This window comes from Cetorhinus maximus, chromosome 12, assembly GCF_964194155.1.
Source record: "Cetorhinus maximus chromosome 12, sCetMax3.hap1.1, whole genome shotgun sequence".
NCBI classification, from domain to species: Eukaryota; Metazoa; Chordata; class Chondrichthyes; order Lamniformes; family Cetorhinidae; genus Cetorhinus; species Cetorhinus maximus.
The window spans coordinates 74,158,545-74,180,972 of record NC_135890.1 but is presented as its reverse complement, the minus strand read 5'-3'; the positions used below and the strand labels follow the sequence as shown (position 1 = coordinate 74,180,972).

The window sequence follows — 22,428 nt, the reverse complement described above, 5'->3', positions numbered from 1 at the left end:
GGAAGACCACCGCGCACCTGGGCCACCTCGAGACCTAAAATGACATCGGGACCGAGCACGACCGTCCTTAGGTCTTGGATGGCATCGGTTGTGATCTGGACACTCACTGACGCGTGACGCGCCAACTCCTACGGGAGCATCCAGCCCAGTCCTCCGCCACCCAGCACGTCCCTGATCCTGGTCACCCCGGCAGCCACAGCCCTCCTCTCCGCCAGCCACTGAAAAGGACGGAGGGGCGGATTCCTGAGCAGCGGCTCTCTGACGATAGCCACTACTCCTGACGGGGGAGAGCTGCGTCGCGAGGCGACCATGTTCCAGACTTTTATCAGGTCCTGGTAAAAGACGGGCAACGCCTGTAAGGAGCTACCGAGGCCCCTCAGCTCTATAAACAGGAGCTGCACGTCATAATTCAGGCCGTGCACCTGGCGGAAGAAATACGTCGCCAGGGCACACCATCTCGGAGGAGGCTCGATGTAAAGGTATCGCTGCAGGGTCTGAAGGCAGAAAGTCGCCACCTGTGTGCGTAGGCACACTAGCGCCTGACCGCCCTCTCTAAGCGGGAGACTCAGAAGCTCAGCAGCGACCCAGTGCAATCTTTTGTCCCAGAAGAAGTCGACTAACATTCTCTGGATTTTTGCGACAAAGTCCGGGGGGAGGGGTCAAAGTGACCAGCCGATACCACAACATGGCGGCGATCAGCTGGTTTATAACCAGAACACGACCCCGGTAAGACAGCACTCGGAGCAGTCCTGTCCAGCGCCGCAGGCGAGCGGTCACTTTCGTCTCCAGTTCTTGATGGACCCCCAGGTAGAGGAGGCTGGTCCTGCTCCGGGTGAAAGGCCTGAGCTCCTCGGGTAGGGGATCCATCTGCCACAGGCCGACCAGGAGTCCAGAACATTTATCCCAGTTGATCGTAGCAGAAGAAGCGGCAGAGTAGACTTCCTGGCACTCGCGCATCCTCCGCAGGTCAGCTGGGTCACTAAACATAAGGAGCACGTCATCGGCGTATGCCGAGAGGACCACCCCAATGCCCGGCCCGCGCAGAACCAATCCCAACAACCTCTTCCGCAAGAGGCGCAGGAAAGGCTCAACGCAAATAGAATACAACTGGCCAGACAGGGGGCAGCCCTGATGTACCCCTCTCCCAAAACGAAGGGGCGCAATCAGGGACCCGTTAACCTTCACTAGACACTCCGTGGCAGTGTACAGAAGTCGGATCCGGGTGACAAAATGCGTCCCGAACCCGAATGCTCGCAGAGTCCCGAGTAAGTATTCGTGATCCACCCTGTCGAACGCCTTCTCCTGATCAAGAGACAGGAAGGTGCCCGACAGACCAGCCCTCTGGGAATGGTGGATAATGTCCCGGACCAGATGGATATTATCATAAATTGTGCGGTCCGGGACGGTGTAGGACTGGTCAGGGTGGATCATGTAGTGGAGCACGGTGCCGAGCCGAGATGCCATGGCCCTGGCAAAAATGTTATAATCAGTGCTGAGGAGGGAGACCGGGCGGCAGTTTTTAAAAAGGCGGATATCCCCCTACTTAGGCAGCAGGGCAATCACGGCCCTGCTCCACGAAAGGGGCATCTCCCCGGTTGCAATACTCTCCCCCAGGACCCCTGCGAAGTTGCTCCCCAGGACGTCCCAGAATGCCCTGAAGAACTCCACGGTCAGCCCATCCAGCCCCGGGGATTTGCCCCTGGAGAGGCTGTCGAGGGGGCCGGTGAGCTCCCCCAGACTTATAGGGGAGTCAAGCTTTCCGGCTCCCTCCGGGCTGACCTGCGGCAGGTCTTCCCATAAAACTCTGCGAGCATTCTCGCTGGACGGATCCGGAGAGAACAGGGCAGTGTAATAGTCTTGCGTAATGGCCCTGATGCCCTCCGGATCGGAGACGAGGGATCCGTCATCGACCAACAGCGTAAGGAGCTGCTGACGGACCCGGTGCCTTTTTTCCAGCGAGTAGAAGAAGGGGGAGCCATGGTCCAGGTCCTTGAGGAACCGGATCCCCGATGAGTTTAAGGTCCCGCAGCGCGCCCTTCTTCTCATCGTACACCAGCCGCAGGGCCGGGTCCGTGTCGGGCTGACGGAGACGTGCCTCCAGGTCGAGCACCTCCTTCTCCAACTCCTCCACCCTGGATTTCCGCCTCTTTGTCAACCCCCTCATGTACTCCTGACAGAAAACTTGGATGTGAGTCTTGCCCACATCCCACCATAGCCTCAAGGAGGGGAAGCCTCCCCGCTTCCTTCTCCAGCTGGATCAGAAACGACGGAATGAGTCCAGGAACTGCTCATCCTCCAGCAACAGGTTGTTAAAGTGTCAGTACGCAGACCCCATCTGAGCGCAGAACGGAGCGAGCTCCGTCCACATCAGACGGCACCTGCTGCACAGAAGCCGACGGAACGCAGGACACGTACACCTTTGAAATGTAAAGACGGTCGAGTCTGGACACTCTGACTCCAGGTGACACAAAAGTGAAAACGCTAGAGTCAGGATGGAGATGTCGCCAGACGTCCACCAAGTCGAAGGACCCGACCAGGTCCCGCAACTTATTCACGCCTAGCGTGCATTGCTGGGCACTGTGATGGTCCCGGGCCTCGAGGGTGCAATTGAAATCCCCTCCGAGGACGATCCGCTTGCCCACGTCGATGGAGCTGAGATGAATGGACACTTCCTCAAAGAAGCTCGCTTGCTGCTGCGCACCCAGGAAAGCTTACACATTCACAAAGTGAAGCGCCGTGCCCCCCCCAGGCGCACAATCAGGTGCAGCAACCAGCCTGGCACTGGCTCCTTGACCCCCAAGATCTCCGGCTGAAAATGCGGGGCCAACAAGATAGCCACCCCGCCAGAAATGGAGGCTAGGTGACTCATGTAGACACCCCCTCGCCACTCCAGGAGCCACATAGCATTGTCTTCCGGAACGGTATGAGTTTCCTGCAGGAAGCACAGCGCATGCTTCCCATCCCGGAGGACCAAGAAGTTCTGGAACCTGCGCTGTGTGTCCCTGCTGCCGTGGATGTTGAGGCTGGCTATGGTAGTCTTCATTGTCAGAAGTATGTGCTACCGCCACCTGAGTAAAAGAAGGAGAGGACTTTTAAGCCTTCCTTTCCTTCAGGAGCCCAGCGAGAAACATATGGACCCTCCACCGGGCGTTCCTGTCCAACTCGGGGGCCTTGAGGGCCTCGGGAGTGGACCAGAACACCAACGGAAATGAATGCTACCGGTCCATGGCCAACTGAACACTGTCTCCGTGACCATGATGACTCGTTAAAAAGTCCAGGAGTTCCCGTGGGGGGATGAGGGGACAGTCAGCGGGGGGCACCAGGGGATCTACCACCTCACCCGATAATGACTCCAAGTTGTCCCCGGTGCTCACCACCGAAACTCCGTCCTCCTCCAGGTCGTTGCCTCCAGCTTCTGACCCCTCCCCCATATTGAGTATGGGGGCTGGTTTGGAGCTGCTGGTCGGCTCCACCTCTACCTCGATCCCACCCCCAGGATCAAAGCCAGAGGGGTCCTCTCTGGTCTCTACTGGCGGTTTCGGGTCAGAGGGCAGCGGCATTTCAGATTCCTGCTCTCCCCCAGGCACCGGGTCTTCCGCGGAGCTCAGGAGTAGCTTCTGCCCTAAGACAAGGACGCCCGGTGCTAACGGTTGGGAGGGAGCACGAAGGCCTTCTTCACCACTGCCACACAATGACCCAGTCAATTTACTTAAACAGAGTGTGCTGCAGTTCCCCGACGGGCCAGATGATACCTCGGGGGTATTTAGTGTGTCAGTGAAGGGCCTCCCACAAGGGAGGTACCCCCAGCAACCACCGAGTGGCCCTGCTCAGGGGACTGCAGCAGGTTTATGGGGGAAAAATGGGGTTAGGGGCAGGGGTTTGGGTTTCCCCCAGAGGGCAGAGCGAGGTGTCACAAGATGGAGACGCCACCACCTCTTCATCGGGGGAGGGGACACACCCAACCTCTTCAGCCTGGGCGTCACCCTGCCCCTCCTCTTCCTCCTCCAAGTGGTGATGTCTCATCCGGGGTAGGCTGGGGGCTGGGGAGACCTCCATCTGTAAGGCCTCCTCCACCTCGTCCAGCCCTCCCAGATGCCCCACCCTCTGGGGTTTAGGGTTTTGCACTGGATCGGGGTCACAAGTCTCACCCCCGCCGGCCCCGGGAACCCACGCAGGGATGACGCTGGGCCCAGCACACGGCGCCTCTGTGCTCACGGGCCCAGGAGCATGCGCGGAGACGAGGCTGGGGCCGGATGTTGATATTTCCGCCGAGCCGGTGTCTGCTGTTGGTGGTCCTGGGGGGTTTGGGGAGTCTCAGGGGCCTCCCCCGGGTTGCGGGTCTTCCTCCGCGCCTTCTTACAGCGCGGGGGCTCTCCCCCCGCCTCACCGGCAGCCGAGATGGCGGTAGCTGCCGGCGACGCCTCCCCTTGCAGGGAGGGAGATGGAGAAGTGGCGGGGGAGGAGCGGCGGTGCCAGCCACAGCTGCTTGGGTGGAGTCGGCGGCCTTGGAGGCGGGGCAGGTCTTCCTGACATGCCCCACCTCCTTACAAGCCTGGCACTGCACGCCATCCGCGGTCCAAAATACCCAGTAGGTGGTCCCCTCAAAATTTACAGTAAAGGCCCCCTCCAGGAACTCCTCCCAGCCAAGCGGACGAATACCTGGCGCCGGAAGGAGTACACATGGCGGAGGGCCGCATCCTTGAGGCCAAGCGGGATGGGTGCAATCCCGGACCTGATATCCTCGATTTGATGGAGGTGGGGGGGGGAGGAGGAGCTCGCCAGAGACAAAGGGCGGGACATTTGAAATAATGATCCTCTGGGCGGTGATCTCAAGGGGGTCCAATGCCAGAAAGGTCCCGCCCACAGTGAGCCCCTTTTGCAGGGCCAGGTGCCCCGCCCGCTCGGACCTCAGGAAAAATATGGCTTCGCCATACATCTTTGAGGCGGCAACTATGGCTGAGGGGCCAACAACCCCAGCCATAGCCTTAACGCAGGCCTCGATAGTCATGTCGGGGTGAGTGTAACTCTTCACCCCCAGGGACCTCTTGAGAAGGCGGAAAGGTGACGGGGCCGCGGGAGCAGCAGGAGCCGCAGAAGCAGCTGCCCCCACATAAGTCTTTTTGGGAGGCCCCGCCACTGGTGACAATCCTGTCTCCACTTTGTCCTCGAAGGCCCGGCCACAGGCAATGGTGAGCTAGCCATTGGGGCTGAGTCACACCCACCCCGAGAAATAATGGTCTTCATAATATTTTTTTTTCAATAAGGCTGCTCCCTGGCGGGAGGGGAGAGGGGGAGTAAGATGGAAATAACCTCCCCATCTGAGATGTTAAATAGAGAGGAGAGGAGGGAGAGGGGCAGAGGATAGGGAGGCACGGGAGGGAAAGGGGAAAGTCTAGGTGGGTGTCTTTGATGGAAAAATGGATGGTGGGTGGAGGCCTCCTTGATCTTCCGGTAGGGGGAGGGCGATGCCTTCACCAGACAACCGGTACTGCCTGGCACATAGATGTTATGCCTGTTCTTCTTCACCAGGCAGCACTAGCTGCTTGGGCTTAGGCCTAGTGAAAAATTACTGGATTCGGGCTTGGGGGGGGTGGGGGGGTGGGTGGCAAGATTTTTTAGAACAGAACACACACACACCCCTTTTTCTCCCCCAAGTCCTTAGGGCAGTCTTCTGCCCTCCCCCTACAAAACACAGTCCTTAGCAGCCCCCACCTGAACAAATAGAAAGTCCAGACACCCACCTAGGATGCTATAATTTTCAGTCCTGGCCTTCTGGCCTTCCTGTCCTGTAGCAGCAGCAGCAGTTCTTTCTCTCCATCTCTCTCCTTCCCTCCTTTGGCCCTACAAACAAGGCCCTCCAAACTCCAACTCCCCCAGGCAATGGAGGAGGATGATGAATTGGTGGAATCCTGAAGGCTTCCTGGAGGAATCCAAAGAAGGACACAGGAGCAGCAGCAGTCAACTCTCCTCTCTATAGGAGGAATTCAGCAGCAGTAGTAGTCAGCAGAGCGGAAAGCAGGAGAACACAGCAGCAGCATCCACCTCTCCTCTCTCCCTGGCTACAACTGAAGCAACAATGAGTTGCAGCTGAGAGCAACTGGGGAGAATTAAAAATTTTAATCAGCCTGCGACAGTTGATGGTCCCTTTAAATAGCACCATCATGTCATATGCAATTTCACAGTGAAGGTGTAGATCTTGATGTAACTCTTTCGAGTACATTCACAGTTCTTGACTTTTTTTTTGTTCAAGTCCTGGAGTGGGACATGAACCCACAACCTTCCGACTCAAAGGTGAGGGTGCTATGAACTGATTACACAGCCTGTGCATGGGTGTTTATCACTTGTACATACTGTTCATTATTGTCAATAAACTCTCAAGGAGCCTCCCTGCCTATGGCTACTTGTTTTAATGAGCAGTGTTTTTGTCACTCAGATGTGAAATCTTTCTGCACAAGATAAAGGCAGGTGTCTCAGTCCAGGGCCTCTTCCCTGTGCCCTGTGCAGCCTTCAGACCACAGCGATGGTCCGGCCTGTCACTCCCTGGAAACATTACTGATGCCTTCACCTTGGCGGTGCTGGTCATTGTTGCCAGAATGTAGTGGGCAGGTGTCACAGAGTTCTCTCATTCTCTCGTTGTGTTCTCAGCACATTTAAGGAGGGGCTGCCCCCCATCATACCAGCATCTGTGACCACTGGTGCTGTGCTCCAGCTCCTGAAGGGCTCAGGTGCTGAAGGCGGACAAAGAATCTACTCAAGTTTCTTGGCTGTGTCTCTATGATATGGCCCACTGAGCTGCCCTCAGCCGGATAGGAGTCAGACATTCTCAGAGGCTATGTGAAGGTTTATGGAGTGTCCTCACTGCATATCATAGGGCCTCCACTGTGTCTCCATGACAGGAGCATTCTCACAGAGAGTATCCACACTGCCATAAACCAGACTGGAGTCAAACATTCACAAATATGCCGAGTATCTATGGGGTCTTCTCACTGCATGTCATCATCATCCTTTACAAATCTAGCAGCTATGAGGGTCTCCTGAGCATGCCTGCCACGTCTAGCCAGTGCAAGAGCCTCATCCCCATCATTGTTGCCTCCGAGGGCCTCCTCACCCTTATCCCCATTGACATCTTCCTCATTGGAGAAGACGTGCAGGTCCTCCATCTCTACCTCAGCCAACTTGTCTCCCCGTTGGAGTGCCAGGTTGTAAAGGGCGCAGCAGACAACGATGGTGTGTGACACCTCCTCCAGACTGTATTGCAGGGCTCCACCAGACTGGTCCAGGCACGGGAGCTGCATCTTCAGCATCCCGATGGTTTGCTCCACTAAGTTGCGAGCTGCAGCATGAGCCTCATTATAGTGTCACTCTGCTGCAGTCTGAGGCCGCCGCATGGGTGTCATCAGCCACGGCCTCTGCGTGTAACTCTTGTTCCTGAGGAGCCATCCCTGCTGCTTCTGTGGACCCTGGAAGGCTCCAGGGATCTGTGACCAATTGAGGATGTAGGCGTCGTGCACAGCCCCTGGAACCCGTGCGCACACCTGCAGGATGTGTTTCTGGCGGTTGCATACCAGCTGCACGTTCAGTGAGTGGAAGCCCTTGCGGCTGATGTAGTCCACCGTGTGTAGCAACCGAGACCTGAGCACCACATGGGTGCAGTTGATCCCTGCACCGGTGGAAATCCCAAGATCAGGGCGAATCCAATGGCCCTTGCATCCTAGTTCTCCTGGTCCCAGGCGAAATGTCCAAAGTTGTGTGCCCTCGAGAAGATGGCATCCATGACCTCATGGATGCATTTGTGGGTGGTGGCTTGTGATATCCCACGGAGTTCACTTGTGGAGCCCTGAAAGGAGCCACTGGCATAGAAATTGAGCACCAGAGTCACTTTCACAGCCACTGGCAGTGAATGCCCTCCATGTCACCTTGGCCCCATTGTTCTGCAGTAACTGGCAGAGGTGAACCACCAGGTCCCTAGACATGCGCAGTCATTGGCGACACTGGTTCTCAGTCATCTAAAGGAATGACAAATGGCATCTATAGACCCTGGGTGTTGCTAGGCACCGATCAGCCATGGCTTGCTGTTGTTCCTGGGCTGCGTGTGCGGGAGCCAAAGCATCCATTTCTTCCTGAGGTTGCTGCCCCTATCTTTGCACAGCAAGGTACCTCAGTTGCTTTCTGCTCCATCTTCTTCACTTCCTGTAGGCCATCAGGCATACATCTAGGTCACCAGGTTTCATGCTCCTGATGTGGACCTCCAGCAGCATGAAAGAGCGAGAGAGATGTGGTTAGCGTGGGTGTACTTCATATCCTTTCCTGGCCCTGTGTGATGGCGCCTTAATGCTTTCTGGAGAGTGCTGGCTGCCCCTCGGATGGCCACAGATGAGTGCGCTGTGTGGCTGCCCTGTCAACCTGCAACATGGAGGAGACAGCTCCTAACCGGGTTGCTGACATTGCCAGGGGCTGTGAGCACCTCCAGCAGTGACTGCTACATGGCCAGCATTGACGAGGAGATTGTACAACGTGTGCAGTTCAACTGCTTCACGGTCCAGTAAAGTGGTCGCAAACTCGCAGCCTGTGTCGGGGGGTGGCAGGGTGGCGGGGGTGAGTGCTTTGTGGCACTGTGGTGCCTCCACATTGCTTGCATGGGCGGGCAGGCTAGGAGCCTGACTCCAATCATATCACTGTGGCTCACCTGATCTGTTTATAAGTTGCAGAAGAATGGTCAGTTTAAACAGGTTTTCCTACTGCTTGGCCACTTCCCTCACTTACCCTGCTCCCCACCTCAATTTCCTCTATGTGGGATCCAACGCCAGGGAAGCCGTTTCCCCCCCACCCCACCCCTCACAACGGCAACAGTCTCCTCCGTGGCAGGGCAGCAGTTGCCCCCTGACACCACTCCCTCGAAATCTGTCACCTCCGAGGCAGGGCAGCACTTCACCAGGTCCCCCGGCGCCCCTAAAACCTATAGAGCAACAGGTGACCCTGGTGAGCTGTGGAAAATGATGCTGCTCACTCACCTCAGTTCCCCCAAAGTAAAGGCTGCCAAGTGCACTGTGCTGTTGTGAAACACGTCGATGTGCTTTCCTATCGATGTGGATGGACAACCTGGTGGGGGTCCAACAGCCTGGTGGGATGGCCTTTTAATGATATGCTGATGTATTACAATGAGCACCCTGAAGACTGTTGGTGGGAAATGCGGCCCACATTTGGCAGGCTGAGTGGAAGATCGCACTTTGACTTCCCGTTGTCGTGAAACTGATCGCGCTATATTGTCCGCACGCACCACCTATCATGCCCGCTGCCAACGGGCATGGAAAATTCCACCCTTGGATTCATCATTAACTCAATACTTAACTTTTGCAGCCCTATAACTCTTGTGGCTAAAAAAAGGCAGGTTAAGGACTATTCTGCGGTGAGTGACTCACCACCTGACTGACTTTCCACCATCTACAAGACATAATTTAGGAGCACAATTGATAATTTTCACTTGCCCAGATGAGTGCAGCCTGCTTTATAGGCATGCTGTCCAAGTCCATGACCTCAGACATTCACTCCCTCTAGCACTGATGCAATCGACAAGATGCATTACAGCAACTCCCCAAGGCTTCTTTGATAGCACCTATGAAATACATGACCCCTACCACCTAGGCAAGCAAGAATATAAGAAACAGAAGTGGGAGAAGACTGTAAGGCCTGTCAAACCTGCTCTGCCATTCAATATGATCCTGGTTAACCTTGGCTTCAGCTTGATTCCCTGAGCCTTTGCCATGGTTGACCACATTCTCCTCTTCCAGTGCCTTGCCTCCATTATCCAGCTGGTTGCCCTTCACCTGGTTCCATTTCTCTCTGTCCAGCCATTGCAGCAGAATCACCTGCATGGCTTCTCTTGCTGTCCTGCACAGTTACTCCTGGCATTCTCTCAAAATCTGTCTCTGTCTCCCTTCTTATTTGCATGCTTCCCCTTGATGGCGTCAGCAGAAAATATCACTTCAAGTTCCACCTCGACATTGATGACACCCAGCACTACCTATTTTGACCCACCCACTGCCGTTGATTCTTCATAATGTTTATCAGACATCCTGTACTGTATGAACAGAAATTTCCTCTAAATATTGGGAAGATCATACTATTAACTTTGGCCTCTACCACAAACTCTATTCCCTAGCTACTGACTTCCCTCTCCCTGGCAACTTTCTGAGGCTGATACAGACCAGTCACAAGCTTGGCATTCTATTTAACCCTGAGATGAGCTTCGTGCCTCATATCCATGCCATCAACAAGACCACCTACTTGGATCTTCATGGCATCACCCATTTCTGCCCCTGTCTCAGCTCATCTGATGTGAAAGCCTTCATCCATCCTTCTGTTACCTCTAGACTTGAAGATTCCAATGCTCTCCTGATCAGCCATCCATCTTGCATTCTAAAGTTGTCTTTTCAGTATAAAATAGTTATGACTTACTTTTCCCTCTGAATGACATTCTTCCTCTTCCATTCCTTTCTATGGGGCAAAAGATCATCCGCTGGCAGATAAATAAGCACACTCCTCCTTTACGTGATGTTCATGTGCACAATAGCGCAAGGGACAATGGAAAAAAAGAAAGGTATTCAGATTATATTTTGCTTCACTCTTTCAGTGGGTGTCACTGGAAAGGCCAGTAGTCGTTGCCCTTTCTAATTGGTTTGTGTGACCATTTTAGACGGCAAAGAAGAGTCAACCACATTGCTGTGTCTAGAGAGTCACATGTAGGCCAGACCAGGTGAGGCCTGTCAATTTCCTTGGCATGGGTAGATTTCCTTCTCTGAAAGACGTTAGTGAACCAGATAGGCTCTTACAAACAATCCTTGATGGTTTTGTAGTTACCGTTAGTGAGACTTAGCTTATTGAATTTCAGTTCCACCAGCTGCTGTAGTGGGATTTGAATGCATGTCCCCATGGCATTAGTCAGGGTATCTGGATTCAGTGACCTCACCTGTAGGCCACCATTTCCCCATTTCAGCCTAGCCTTTCTACAGGCCCTGCAGACTATGTACAATCTGCTACAGTGCGCTGGCACTCAACCCACTTAATCTCCTGAATAAATGTTCTTAGAAATTTCTTCCTAACCCATTGCAGCAAATCAGGTAAACCTACAAAATAACAGCCTCCTTTCACTGAATTATTATTGGGTACTTTCTTTGGCATAAAAATTACTTAATTGGTTGTAAAGTGCACCAATGCATCTTGAGGTTATGAAAGTTGCCATGTAACTGAAAGTTTTATTTCTTTCTTTGTTCAATATCTGTGGCCTCTGCAACTCAGGAACCACAATCTTCCATACACCATTTCATCAATTCAGGAAATTTACTAAGATTTTACCTTGTCATAGTCACATTGACTTTTTTGGCACCTTACTGTGTTTCTCACATTTACATTTGCAACATTGTTGCTGGGTCAAAATCCTGGAAACTTGTTGGTGTGCCAACATTACATGGATTGGGGCGGTTCAAGGTGGCGGCTCACCACCACCTTCTCAAGGGCAATTACAGGCGGCCTTGCCATCCATGAACGAATATTAAAAAAATACACTGGGAAGGACACCAAGAGAGCGCCCCAGATCTTTGAATAGCGTCATTGGATCCATTCCATCCACCTGAAAAGGCAGAATTGTCATCTGAATGTCAACATCCCCGACAGTGCAGCACTCTCTCAGTACTGCACTAGTGTATCAACCTGGTTTATGCGCTCAAACCTCTGGAGCGGGACTTGAACTCATGACGCTTTTACTCAAAGGCATATCTCCGCTTGCTTCATGCAAACACCTCTTATGCGTTTTATAAAACTTCTCCTACCCTCCACTCCGCACGTTGTACTATTGCTTTCCCTTCGTGAGTGCCCATGTTGCTCCCATTTCCCCTTCTGTTCATTTTAAAATGTCGCTTATCTGTGATATCTTTCTGTGCTGAGGAAAGATTAATACCCCAGGTGGGAACTTGTGTTCCCTGCAGAGATGCGGCTGAGTGTTTCCAGCCTTTTGTTTTACAGTCCCTGACTACTCCTAGTGTAACTTCGGCCCTGACCGCCTGTGTGCCAGAAGACCAGCTCGCCCTCCGTGCGGTTAAAATAGATTGGATGGCTTGGTTAATTCCATGTTTACTTTTAGCCTCTTCCCCTTCTCCTCTTGCTAAGCTTCTTTTCTGATATTTGATCCTATCAATTAGCTTTTCTTTCACTTTCGGCTCCATTTCCTCGAGGTATATTTTTCACATGTCACACCAGCGTTATATAGGGGGAAGAATGACCTCAAACGAACACCGTCCAAGGCTTTTCTACGGAGCCTCTGCCCATGATTAACAAATCAATTTAAGCACGAGTCGAACAGATTTCTTCTGGCTAAATGCAGACGACTTGGTGAGGTTACATTTCTGCGATCGGGCGCTGGTAGAACGACGGCGGTGAAACGTTGGAGACACCGCCTCCGCCCTTTCACTGCGGCGTTGAGTCGGGAGGTAGACTGAATCGCGTAGGATTTCTATCTTAACCTCTGTGAAGGTGCATGTTATATATCACCTACATGCTTCCGATAAATTAATTAATTTGAAACATATGCCTAGGAAATGATACTGCGACGAACTAACTGCGAACTTTAGAGTTGCAATTAATAGTAGCTAATAAGAAAATGGCGGTTGAAATGAACAAATATTTTGCTTCTGTCTTCACTCTAGAGGATAAAAAAACATTCCAGTAACAGCTGTAAATCAGGAGATGGAGGGGGAGAAAGGAACTTAGTTAAATTACAATCACTAGGGAAGGAATACTGAGCTAATAATGGAGCTGTGGGCTGACGAGTCTCCCTCCGGGTCCAGATGGACTTCATCCTAGGGTCTTAAAAGAGGTGGCTAATGAGGTAGTAGATGCGTTGGTGTTAATTTTCCAAAATTCCCTAGATTCTGGAAAGGTTCCATCAGACTAGAAATTGGCAAGCAATAACCCCTCTATTCAAGAAGGGAGGGGGACAGAAAACAGGAAACTATAGACAAGTTAGCTTGATGTCTGTCATGAGGAAGTTATTAGAGTCAATCATTAAAGAGGTTATAGCTGGGTACTTAGAAAAACTCAAGTTATCAGGAAGAGTCCACATGATTTTGTGAAAGGGAAATCATGTTTAACCAATTTATTAGAGTTCTTTGAAGGGCTAACATATGTGGTGGATAAAGGGGAGCCTGTAGTGTACTTAGATTTCCAGAAAGCACTTGATAAGGTGCCACATCAAAGGCTATTGCAGAAAATAAAAGCTCATAGTGTAGGGAGTAACATATTAGCATGGGTAGAAGATTGGCCAACTGGCAGAAAACAGACAGTATGCAAAAATGGGTCTTTGTCTGTTTGGCGGGATGTGATGTGTGGAGTCCCACAGGGGTCTGTGCTGGGGTCTCAACTTTTTACAACTTTTTATAATTTACATCAATTACATAGATGGTATGGTAGCTAAATTTCCAGGTGACACAAACATAGGTGGGAGAGTATGTTGTGAAGAAGGAGTTTGTGGATGGATATTGAAAAGTTGAGTGATTGGGCAAAAATCTGGCAGATGGAGTATAATGTGGGAAAATGTGGAGTTGTTCACTTTGGCAGGAAGAATAAAAAAGCAGAGTATTACTTAAATGGAGTACGGCTGCAGAATTCTGAGCTGCAGAGGGATCTAGGTGTTCTAGTACATGTGTCACAGAAAGTTAGTTTGCAGGTACAGCATGTAATCAGGAAGACTAATGGAATGCTATCCTTTATTACAAGAGAAATTGAACATAAAATTAAGGATCCATATGGCTCTTCATCAGAACGATCTTCTACCCATGCTAATATGTTCTGATGAAGAGTCATACAGATTCAGAACGTTAACTGTATTCCTCTCTGCAGATGCCGTCAGACCTGCTGAGTTTTTCCAGCTATTTTTGTTTTTGTTTCAGATTTCCAGCATCTGCAGCATTTTGCTTTTATAAAATTTAGGATGTTATGCTTCAGTTATACAGTTCATTGGTGAGACTGCATCTCGAATGCTGTGTGCAGTTTTGTTCTCCTTATTTAAGGAAGGATGTAAATACATTGGAGGCAGTTCAATGGAGGTTTACTAGACTGATACCTGGAATGAGTGGGTTGTCTTCTGAGGATAGGTTGGACAGACTGGGCTTGTTTCCACTGAAGTTTAGAAGAGCGAGGGGTGAATTGATTGAAATATATAAGATCCTGAATGGTCTTGGCAAGGTGGATGTAGAAAGGATGTTTCCTCTTGTGGGTGAGTCCAGAACTAGGGGGCACAGTTTTAAAATTAGGGGTCACCCTTATAGGACAGAGATGAGGAGAATTTTTTTCTCACTGAAGATTATGCGACTTTGGAACTCTGCCTCAGAAGGTGGTGGAGGCGGGGTACTGAATATTTTTAAGGTAGAGGTAGATAGATTCTTGTTAGGCAAGGGAATCAAAAGTTATTAGCGCCATGCTCTTATTGAATAGCAGAGCAGGCTCGAGGGGCCGAATGGCCTACTTCTGCTCCTATTTCGTATGTTTGACTCATCTTCTGCAAATGACGTCAAAAAGCTTAGTGCTAAGATATTCATGGCGGTGGCTTCAGAAAGATTACTGTCCTCTTTTTGGTTAAGAAAAAAGACTGACACATGCCCCACAGCTGCTAATGAAATGTGACTGTATTCAACATTTTAAATCAATTATACAGAATCAATTTAAGAAATCAGTTGTAAGATTACAAAGAAAAGAATATAGAATTCGTGTTCAGCACCGAATCAGGCTGTTTTTCCCTTTCACTCGCAGCCTGATCTCTTGATGATTTGCTGAAGTTGAGACCCGAGAGACTCATGTGTAACCCCGCAGGTGTACACTTCGTGTGAGTTCCACTCGGCGGCGGTCAGGGTCAGATAGCTGCTCATCCTATACGTCTGCTCGGTGTCCCGCACGGCCTGAGTCGTCTGGACACCATTGTCCCTGACCTTGCCGTCTACGCTCCACGAAACTACCACCGAACCAGGGAAGAAATTATTCACCAAACACACCAGAGTCGCCGTCTTTGCTGCGGAGATCTGATTGAGAGACGGCGGGAGAAGGGATACCGAAGGGCGGGACGACTCTGTGGCTGTAAAGGGAAATAGTTTAAAAGCAGAAAAGTAAATAAATCAGATGTGGCTGCAACTCTGGGCGAAAGCAGTTGTTGGCGATTTTCGCTGGGTTTCTCACTTTTGACCGTCGTAATCACGGAATGCAAGCTGTCTTAATAATACTGCATTACCTTACCTTACCTCCCTTTCTGATTCCCACACATTCCTCTGTCATCTCATTATTTCATGTTTTAGGGACTAAATGCATCTGGCAACTCCAATAACCCAGAGGTAAATTTTGATTTTGATTGAGTTATACATCTGTGCAATTGGCTTCAATGAACATAAAATATCAGTGCACTAATGACACTGAGGTGTCGTCTTTTGAATGTGGCTTGTCCGGCGGAAACCCTGAAGCACGGCACAAACCCGATGCAATTTTTCCTCGTGTTGTGCAGTTGGTAACTTCTATAAATGAAATAATTAATATCGCTAATTGCTTCGAGTATTTTTTCTAATTGGCTGTTGCATGCGCCCTGATAAAATTATATCAAACATCAAGCTGCAGTTTTGCTGCACATTCACATCTCATGATTTAGTCTCTATAAAAGTCATCTTTTGTTCGCCTCATTGCCCGGGATAGTTGTTACGTTTCCGATATTTCGCTTACAATCATAATGGTGCTATAAGGAAATTAAATGTCCCAGGACAAATCCCCGCTCTGTTCACATAGGATTTGATTTGTTCCTATAATGTAGTTCCGTAAACTGACAAAATAATCTCAAGGCAAAGCAAGGAAAAGCGAATTGTCGGTGAAGCATTACATGATTCTGGAACTCCGCTACTCTCTTGACATTTATGCGGATCTTCCCACAATCCCGGCCAAATTTTCATTCCCAATGCCACATTCAACCACGGACGTCCCAAAGCACGGCACTTAATGCAAGCTGTCTTCCACCCTCTTAATAATACCGCATTACCTTATCTTACCTCCCTTTCTGATTTTGCCCCCACACATTCCTCTGTCATCTCATTATTTCATGTTTTAGGGATTAAATGCATCTGGCAACTCCAAAGACCCAGGGGTAAATGTTGATTTTGACTGAGTTATACATCTGTGCAACTGGCTTCAATGAACATAAAAGATCAGTGCATTAATGACATTGAGGTGTCGTCTTTTGATTGTGGTTAAACGTTGGCCCCACTCACATGCGGGACCAAAAAGAGATGATCTGCTCATTTATCACATTGCTGTTTGTTGGTCCTTGCTGTGCTCCAATTGGCTGTCGCATTTCCCTACATTTCAGCAGTGACTACACTTCAAAAGTAATTAACTGTATATGAAGCCCTAATGAAAGCTTTGAGATCGTGAAAGGCTTAAAATAAACGTATGTTCCTTTTGGTGCATGCTGTAACACAGGCTTCAGCTATCTAGTCCCTCTTTAAAAAGGGCAACTCTGACTTTAGGGATAAAATAGTGAATAACTACGAACAATCCTTCCCTTTAGACCTCAAACAACAATTACATCATTGCAATACAACGGAGAAAGCGAGAAGAAGAGAATAAATCATTAATTGGGTTCGGTGAATGAATGTCGCATGGACGGTAGAGGGGAACGGTATAAATGTTGACTGTGCTTATTTGGATTAATAAAGGCTTAAGATACTGAGTAGAAGACATTCAGCCCCTCAATCATGTCAACAAGTTTTCGCTGCATGTAGTGCCTTGTAAGTCCATGCGCAAGTACAATTGGACATGCGCTACTTCATAAATCTGTGCCGCCTGATTTTCAATGTTCTGCACGCCATTGATTTGAAAAGGGAATTATAGATGTGCATCCTTCCTATAATATCACGACGTAAAGTTACTTACCCTGAGCAGTCAGCTTGGTCCCGGTTCCAAATATATACAATTCGGAGGAGGCAACATAAACCCCGCAGTAGTAGTTTGCCTCATCCTCCGATTGTACCTGGCTGATGGTTAAATATCTAGCGTTGTTTGACGAGTTACTCCTTCCAGAGAAACGATCTGGAGTATCAGAGCCCTTACTCACAGTTTGAGTATTATGGTGCAGAATATATCGAGGAGCATTCTGAGATTTTTGCTGGTACCAGTCTATTTCTGCGTTTCCCAAGTTGGCCCCGAACAATGTGCAGCTTATTTCGACATTCCTTCCCAGGGCAATGGAAAGCAACGGTGGTTGGGTTAATGTAAATTTCGCGTATGAGCCTATAAAAGAACAAAGGCGTGAGCTTCAGACACTTTAGTCACTATCTAAAACTGCAATAAAGCGTTACTCACAGCAAACACATCCTGGGACGAAACGTTGGCAAATGATTTACCTGACAACAGAAATATCAGCACGGTGACAACATTGAACCACACAGACATCGTGTAGACTGAAATGAGAGCAAAAATTCTGATTCAGGTATCCAGATGAAACGAATGAATAATCTGCCTCCAGATGTCTATTTATCAACAGTGTGAACGAGGCGTTACCTGTATGATCTGTATGTATGCAAATCCTTCCTGCAATGGCAAAACTCAATTGGACCATCTAAACTAAGTAACATGCAGCCTGCTGTGCCAGAAAGGTTACTTGTCTTCCAGAGATAAGAGCATCGAATCATCAACAGCATGGAGCTTTCCGAAATTGATGATACAGATTATTCAACATTATAGCTTCCATTATTATAAATTGGCTTTTATCTACCTTTAGTAAAATGAATTGTCGCACTACTAATGCATAGATACATTTGTAATCAAACAGAGTCGAATGTAATAATTCCAGCTAATTAAGTACCGCTAATTTTGTTATTTACTAAAATGTATAAATAAGATCGCCCTATTTTGTTATCTACAGTTTCGATTACTATTAAGAATATAACGGGACAAGGTGAAGGGCGGTGGCCCATAGTGCTGTACTAGTTGAAACTCTGTGATCCATTCTGCAGAGCCAGGACAATTATAATGAAAGCAAGTAAAACGCATTTAATTTTTGTTGCGGGAGAGGATTGAATCCACACTTACAGAGCAGTTGTGGGTTCCATTCTCCAGTTAAAAGTCAAATTACATTCTACACTGGTGCATGTGCCTAAACAGAACCAATATAAATTAGAAAATTATTTTAGTTTTCACTTGAAATTACATGGTGCTTTAGGTATGTATGATGAATTTACTGTACTTGGCATAACTCCCAGTCGGTTACCATGCCAGTTGTTTTGATGACTTGACGTGATTGAGGCTGTGAACTGAAAACTCTACAACGCTTCTCTCAAATGGCGTGATAAAGTTTACATAGGGAGACGCATCTTCTGGTGTGGAATCAGCAGGAGTCAATTAGATTATTAGACAAGTCTTTGAAAGCAGTTTTAGTCATGTGCGGATGCAAGAACTGAATCGCTTCCTACAGCATTTGAGTGCTGTAGAGAGTGAAACAGGCAGTGGGTGAAGTCGATGGAAATAAAATCAGGTGAAATGTAAAATGGATTCTCGATTCCCTACAACTCTTGTTACATTATCGCAGAGACAAAATTGCCTGCAATTAGTTCACACATCTATTGATTACCACATCATATAGGAATTCTATTATCTTGCAAATGCTGCATAGTTCGATAGAATAGTTCAAAGATCCACTGGTATAGACGTTGCATCGCAACCGTAAGGATAGTTTCTCAGGGTATTTAAAATTACTTCGTGGTTGTGTAACAAGTTTGTTCAATGTCTCAAAGATGAGATCTTGAGACTTATCTGTTTAAACATGAACTGTTCATCGTTATCTTTTTCATTCATTAACAGGATGTGAGTGTTGTTGGCTAGGCCAGCATTTATTGCGCATCCCTAATTGTCCTTGAGAAGATGGTGGTGAGCTTCTTGAACCACTGCAGTCCATGCGGTGTGGGTACACCCACAGTGCTGTTAGGAAGGGAGTTCCAGGATTTTGACCCAGTGACGGCGAATAAACGGCGATACATTTCCAAGTCAGGATGGTGTGTGGCTTGGAGGGGAACTTCCAGGTGGCGGAGTTCCCAGTATCTGCTGCCCTTACCCTTCTAATCTTTAACAATTACAGATGCCAGTTAAGGGAATGCATGTTGCTGCTACCAACTGTCACCAGCTGCTTCTGAAATGTTCTCTCGCAGTCTAATACCATGTGACTCCATACATCATAAGTGGGCAGTGCTATTCTCCAGTCACATGTTAACCCTTGCTCTGCTGGGCACCTTTACATTACAATGGCACGCAGGCACAGTTAACATCATACAGCATCCCCCTTTCTTCTCAAAAGAAAACTTTCCTTCTTCCAACAGAATATAACTATTTATGAGACAATCTTTACTTACTATCCCTTCTCCTCTGCTCAGCTCTCTGACGTTATAAATTTCAGATTGTCTTGAGGCTCAACAGTTCTTCCACGTCTTGGTCTGTCATGTTTGAGGAAAGGTAGTTGTACTATGTGTTTCTTGGTTATCTCCATTTGATTCACTTTTAAAAAATCTCCTTCGAGTTGCATTTCTCTTTTGTAACAACCCATCTGCTTTTTCTGGACACCCTGGGCTTGTCCTGCTCCTTCCTTGGGGAATGTATATTCCATTCATTCCTAGAGTGGATTCGAATTTTCTTTTTCTGTGATGTCTGCCATGTTCTCACTGGGTGTATACATTTCATAAATGTAACCTTCATTCCCGCTTGTTTCACAATTTCAGCCAAACACTTTTTTGCTGTTTTATTTTCAGGTCGTTTTCAAGCTTATCTATATTTTCATTCAGGCCACTGGTTCTTAATATGTCTGAGACATCCAATGTTTTTTCTTCTCCTATTTCCTTGTGTTTCAGTGTTGGGTTTAGATTTTCCGACCTCATTTCTGTCTTTTTTCTGTCTGCAGCAGAGCTTTTTCCTTGCCTTTCATTTTGGTTTCGATGTTGGTCAAGTCTGTCCTCAGTGAAGTCAGTGAAGTCTTAACTTGTTTCAGCTATGTAATTTTTCTACCGATGGCTTCATTATCCTAGCTTGGAAAGCTTTACGGCTTTTCCTTTCCATGCTTCCTCTTTTTCATTCAACTGCTTCGTCAGCTCTTCCGTCTGTTTCTTGTAGCATTTGGCTTCTTCCTGGAACATGAAACATTGCTGTGTCTTCTCTGCCAACTGGTTCTTCAGTTTGTTTAGAGTGCTCATAAATTCATGTTGCTTCTCTTTGATATTTTACAGTGAATAAACTTTGTCTTGAGGGATTCCTGTGGTGAAGGTTTTTTTTAACAGATTTTTCTTTACTTTGCAAAGCTCGCTTGCTTCATTTTGAGCTTCCCTGTAATTCAGTATGGAGTTTCCTCGAGTTTCTTCAGTTGTTCTTCCATTCTGCTGTTTAAGACAGTCTTCATTTCTACTTGTTTCTGAATGGTTACGCATTCCTTTTGCATTTTATCTTGAAGGACAATCAACTGTTCTTTCAATTGTTTATTTTCATGTTGACCTCGTGCCAACTTACTCTGGGCTTCAGTGCATTGTTTCATAGCTACTGATAGTTCCAACACAGCTTTTTCTGAAATAATATTCAACATCCTTTTTAGTTCCTCGTGTTTTTCCATGGCTGCATATTGACCCTGCAAGGTGTCTTTCAGGGTTGCAGCTTCTCTTCATGCCTTTTTGCTGGCTGTTTAGCTTTGTTGAATTTTCCCAACTCCTGGTTTGATTTGCCAACTGTGAATTTGAGGGTCATTATTTCTTCCTGATACCTTTGTATCTTCTCTGAAATTTGTTTGTTCCGATCTCATACAGTTTGGTTCAATGAAGACTTCAGGTTGTCGTGCATTTTCAAAGGTATATACTCAGCTTGAATCCTTTCACTTCAAATTTTCCAGTTCAGCTCTGATGCAAACATTTTCCTGTAGAACAGCTTTATTTAAATTTTGCACGTTTTGCTTCTTTTGACTTACCTGAGATAGCTTTCCTTCATTCATGGCCACCTGCTCACTCCACACTTAAAATCTGCTGTTTCAGATTGGGTACTGTGTCAGCATTTTCAAAAAAACTCTATTTTTAAGCTTTTTGGCAACTTTTCAGCCATTTCTTTCTTCTGCACTAAACTCTTTGACTCATGCATTTCATTGCACCTACGTAGTCGACAACTGTCTTGTGGTTTACTTGAATATTTTCTCCCATGCTTTGGGGCCTTTTGCCATCCTCGCTCTGGGGCCTTTTGCTGCCCTCACTCTGGGGTCTTCTGTTGCCCTCAACATTTTCTTGGGAGTTTCCCTCTCTCTGGGACGTCTTGCTGTCCTCTGCATTATTGTGAGTGTGCTAGACTTCCTCCTAGGGTCTGCGGTCTCTACAACTTGGAGTTTAAAATATCTGTTAAAGTCTTTTAATATCTCACCAATGTAGTTGAGTATTGATCTATACGTTGGACGTTCACCAGCAAATGAACAAAAGATGAATAAAAAGTTGTCAACTTCTACTTCTATTTAATGTTGTAAATCTGCTGTAAACTAAAAATTGTCTTCTCCAAGACTCCCACTCTTTGGTCTGGATTAGCCCTTTCCCTAGTCAAAATGCGCCTCACTTGCTGCCCATGGCTGTTTTTTCCCTTGTAGTTACAGCTATAAATGTTATTGTCCCTTTAAGGCAATGTGTGCAGTAACCGATTTCTTTAACTCAGTAATCTTCTTTTTACTCAGGCTGCCCCTTCAGCTGGTTTTTTGTGTGATTTTTCCCGTGCTTTTTGGGGCCTTTTTAACTTTTAAACTTTCAAGGCTGTTAACTCTGCAGAAGTTCTTTTCCTTTAAGAATATGCCTGGGGACCCAACTGAAAAGGCTTCTTTTTCCAAAACTGGCAGGGCTTTTTTTTGTTTACTCTGTGTTGTTTTTTTAATCTTCAGAACAGCATAAATTCGTTTTTTTTTTTAAACAGGAAAACTGTACTTTTTCCAGCTGAAATGTGTTCACTCACAATCATGGGATTTAAAAAAAAAAATTAAAACTGCAGCATCTCTCTCTTCTGAGCTGCAAAATAAATTTCAGGACGATTCTTCTTTTTTAAACTCTGCAGGTCTCCTTTTTTAGTCTGCAGGGTCTTCTTTTGCTCTGCCTGCCTTTTCTCTGCAGTTTAAAAAAATTGCAGCTGCCTTCCAGCTTCTCTATGGATATGCTGAGCCATGGGACTGCCACCTATTTTATAATGTAATTATAATTTATTTTTTATTATTTCTGCTCACCTGCCTCATGAACTGTCCAGTATTCTTCACACTGCATCAATAAGGGACTTGCAATTTTTGTATTTTTGCACATCGTCTTCTGATCTAACTAAATGGCTTAACTCAGCGTTACTCATGGCCTTGCAAGTTTTTTGTAG

At 47.7% G+C, this 22,428-nt stretch overlaps 1 protein-coding gene across 1 annotated transcript; it reads right to left on the bottom strand.

The window, feature by feature from the left end:
• Positions 1-14,771: 14,771 nt before the first annotated feature.
• Positions 14,772-17,517, bottom strand: LOC144687096 (immunoglobulin lambda-1 light chain-like). The gene is made up of 3 exons (XM_078552854.1): positions 17,424-17,517; positions 16,954-17,310; positions 14,772-15,118 (listed from the first exon to the last, which is right to left on the bottom strand). The coding sequence occupies exons 1-3, from the start codon at positions 17,470-17,472 to the stop codon at positions 14,790-14,792; spliced, it is 735 nt and encodes a 244-aa protein (XP_078408980.1). The 5' UTR covers positions 17,473-17,517; the 3' UTR covers positions 14,772-14,789.
• Positions 17,518-22,428: the final 4,911 nt, after the last annotated feature.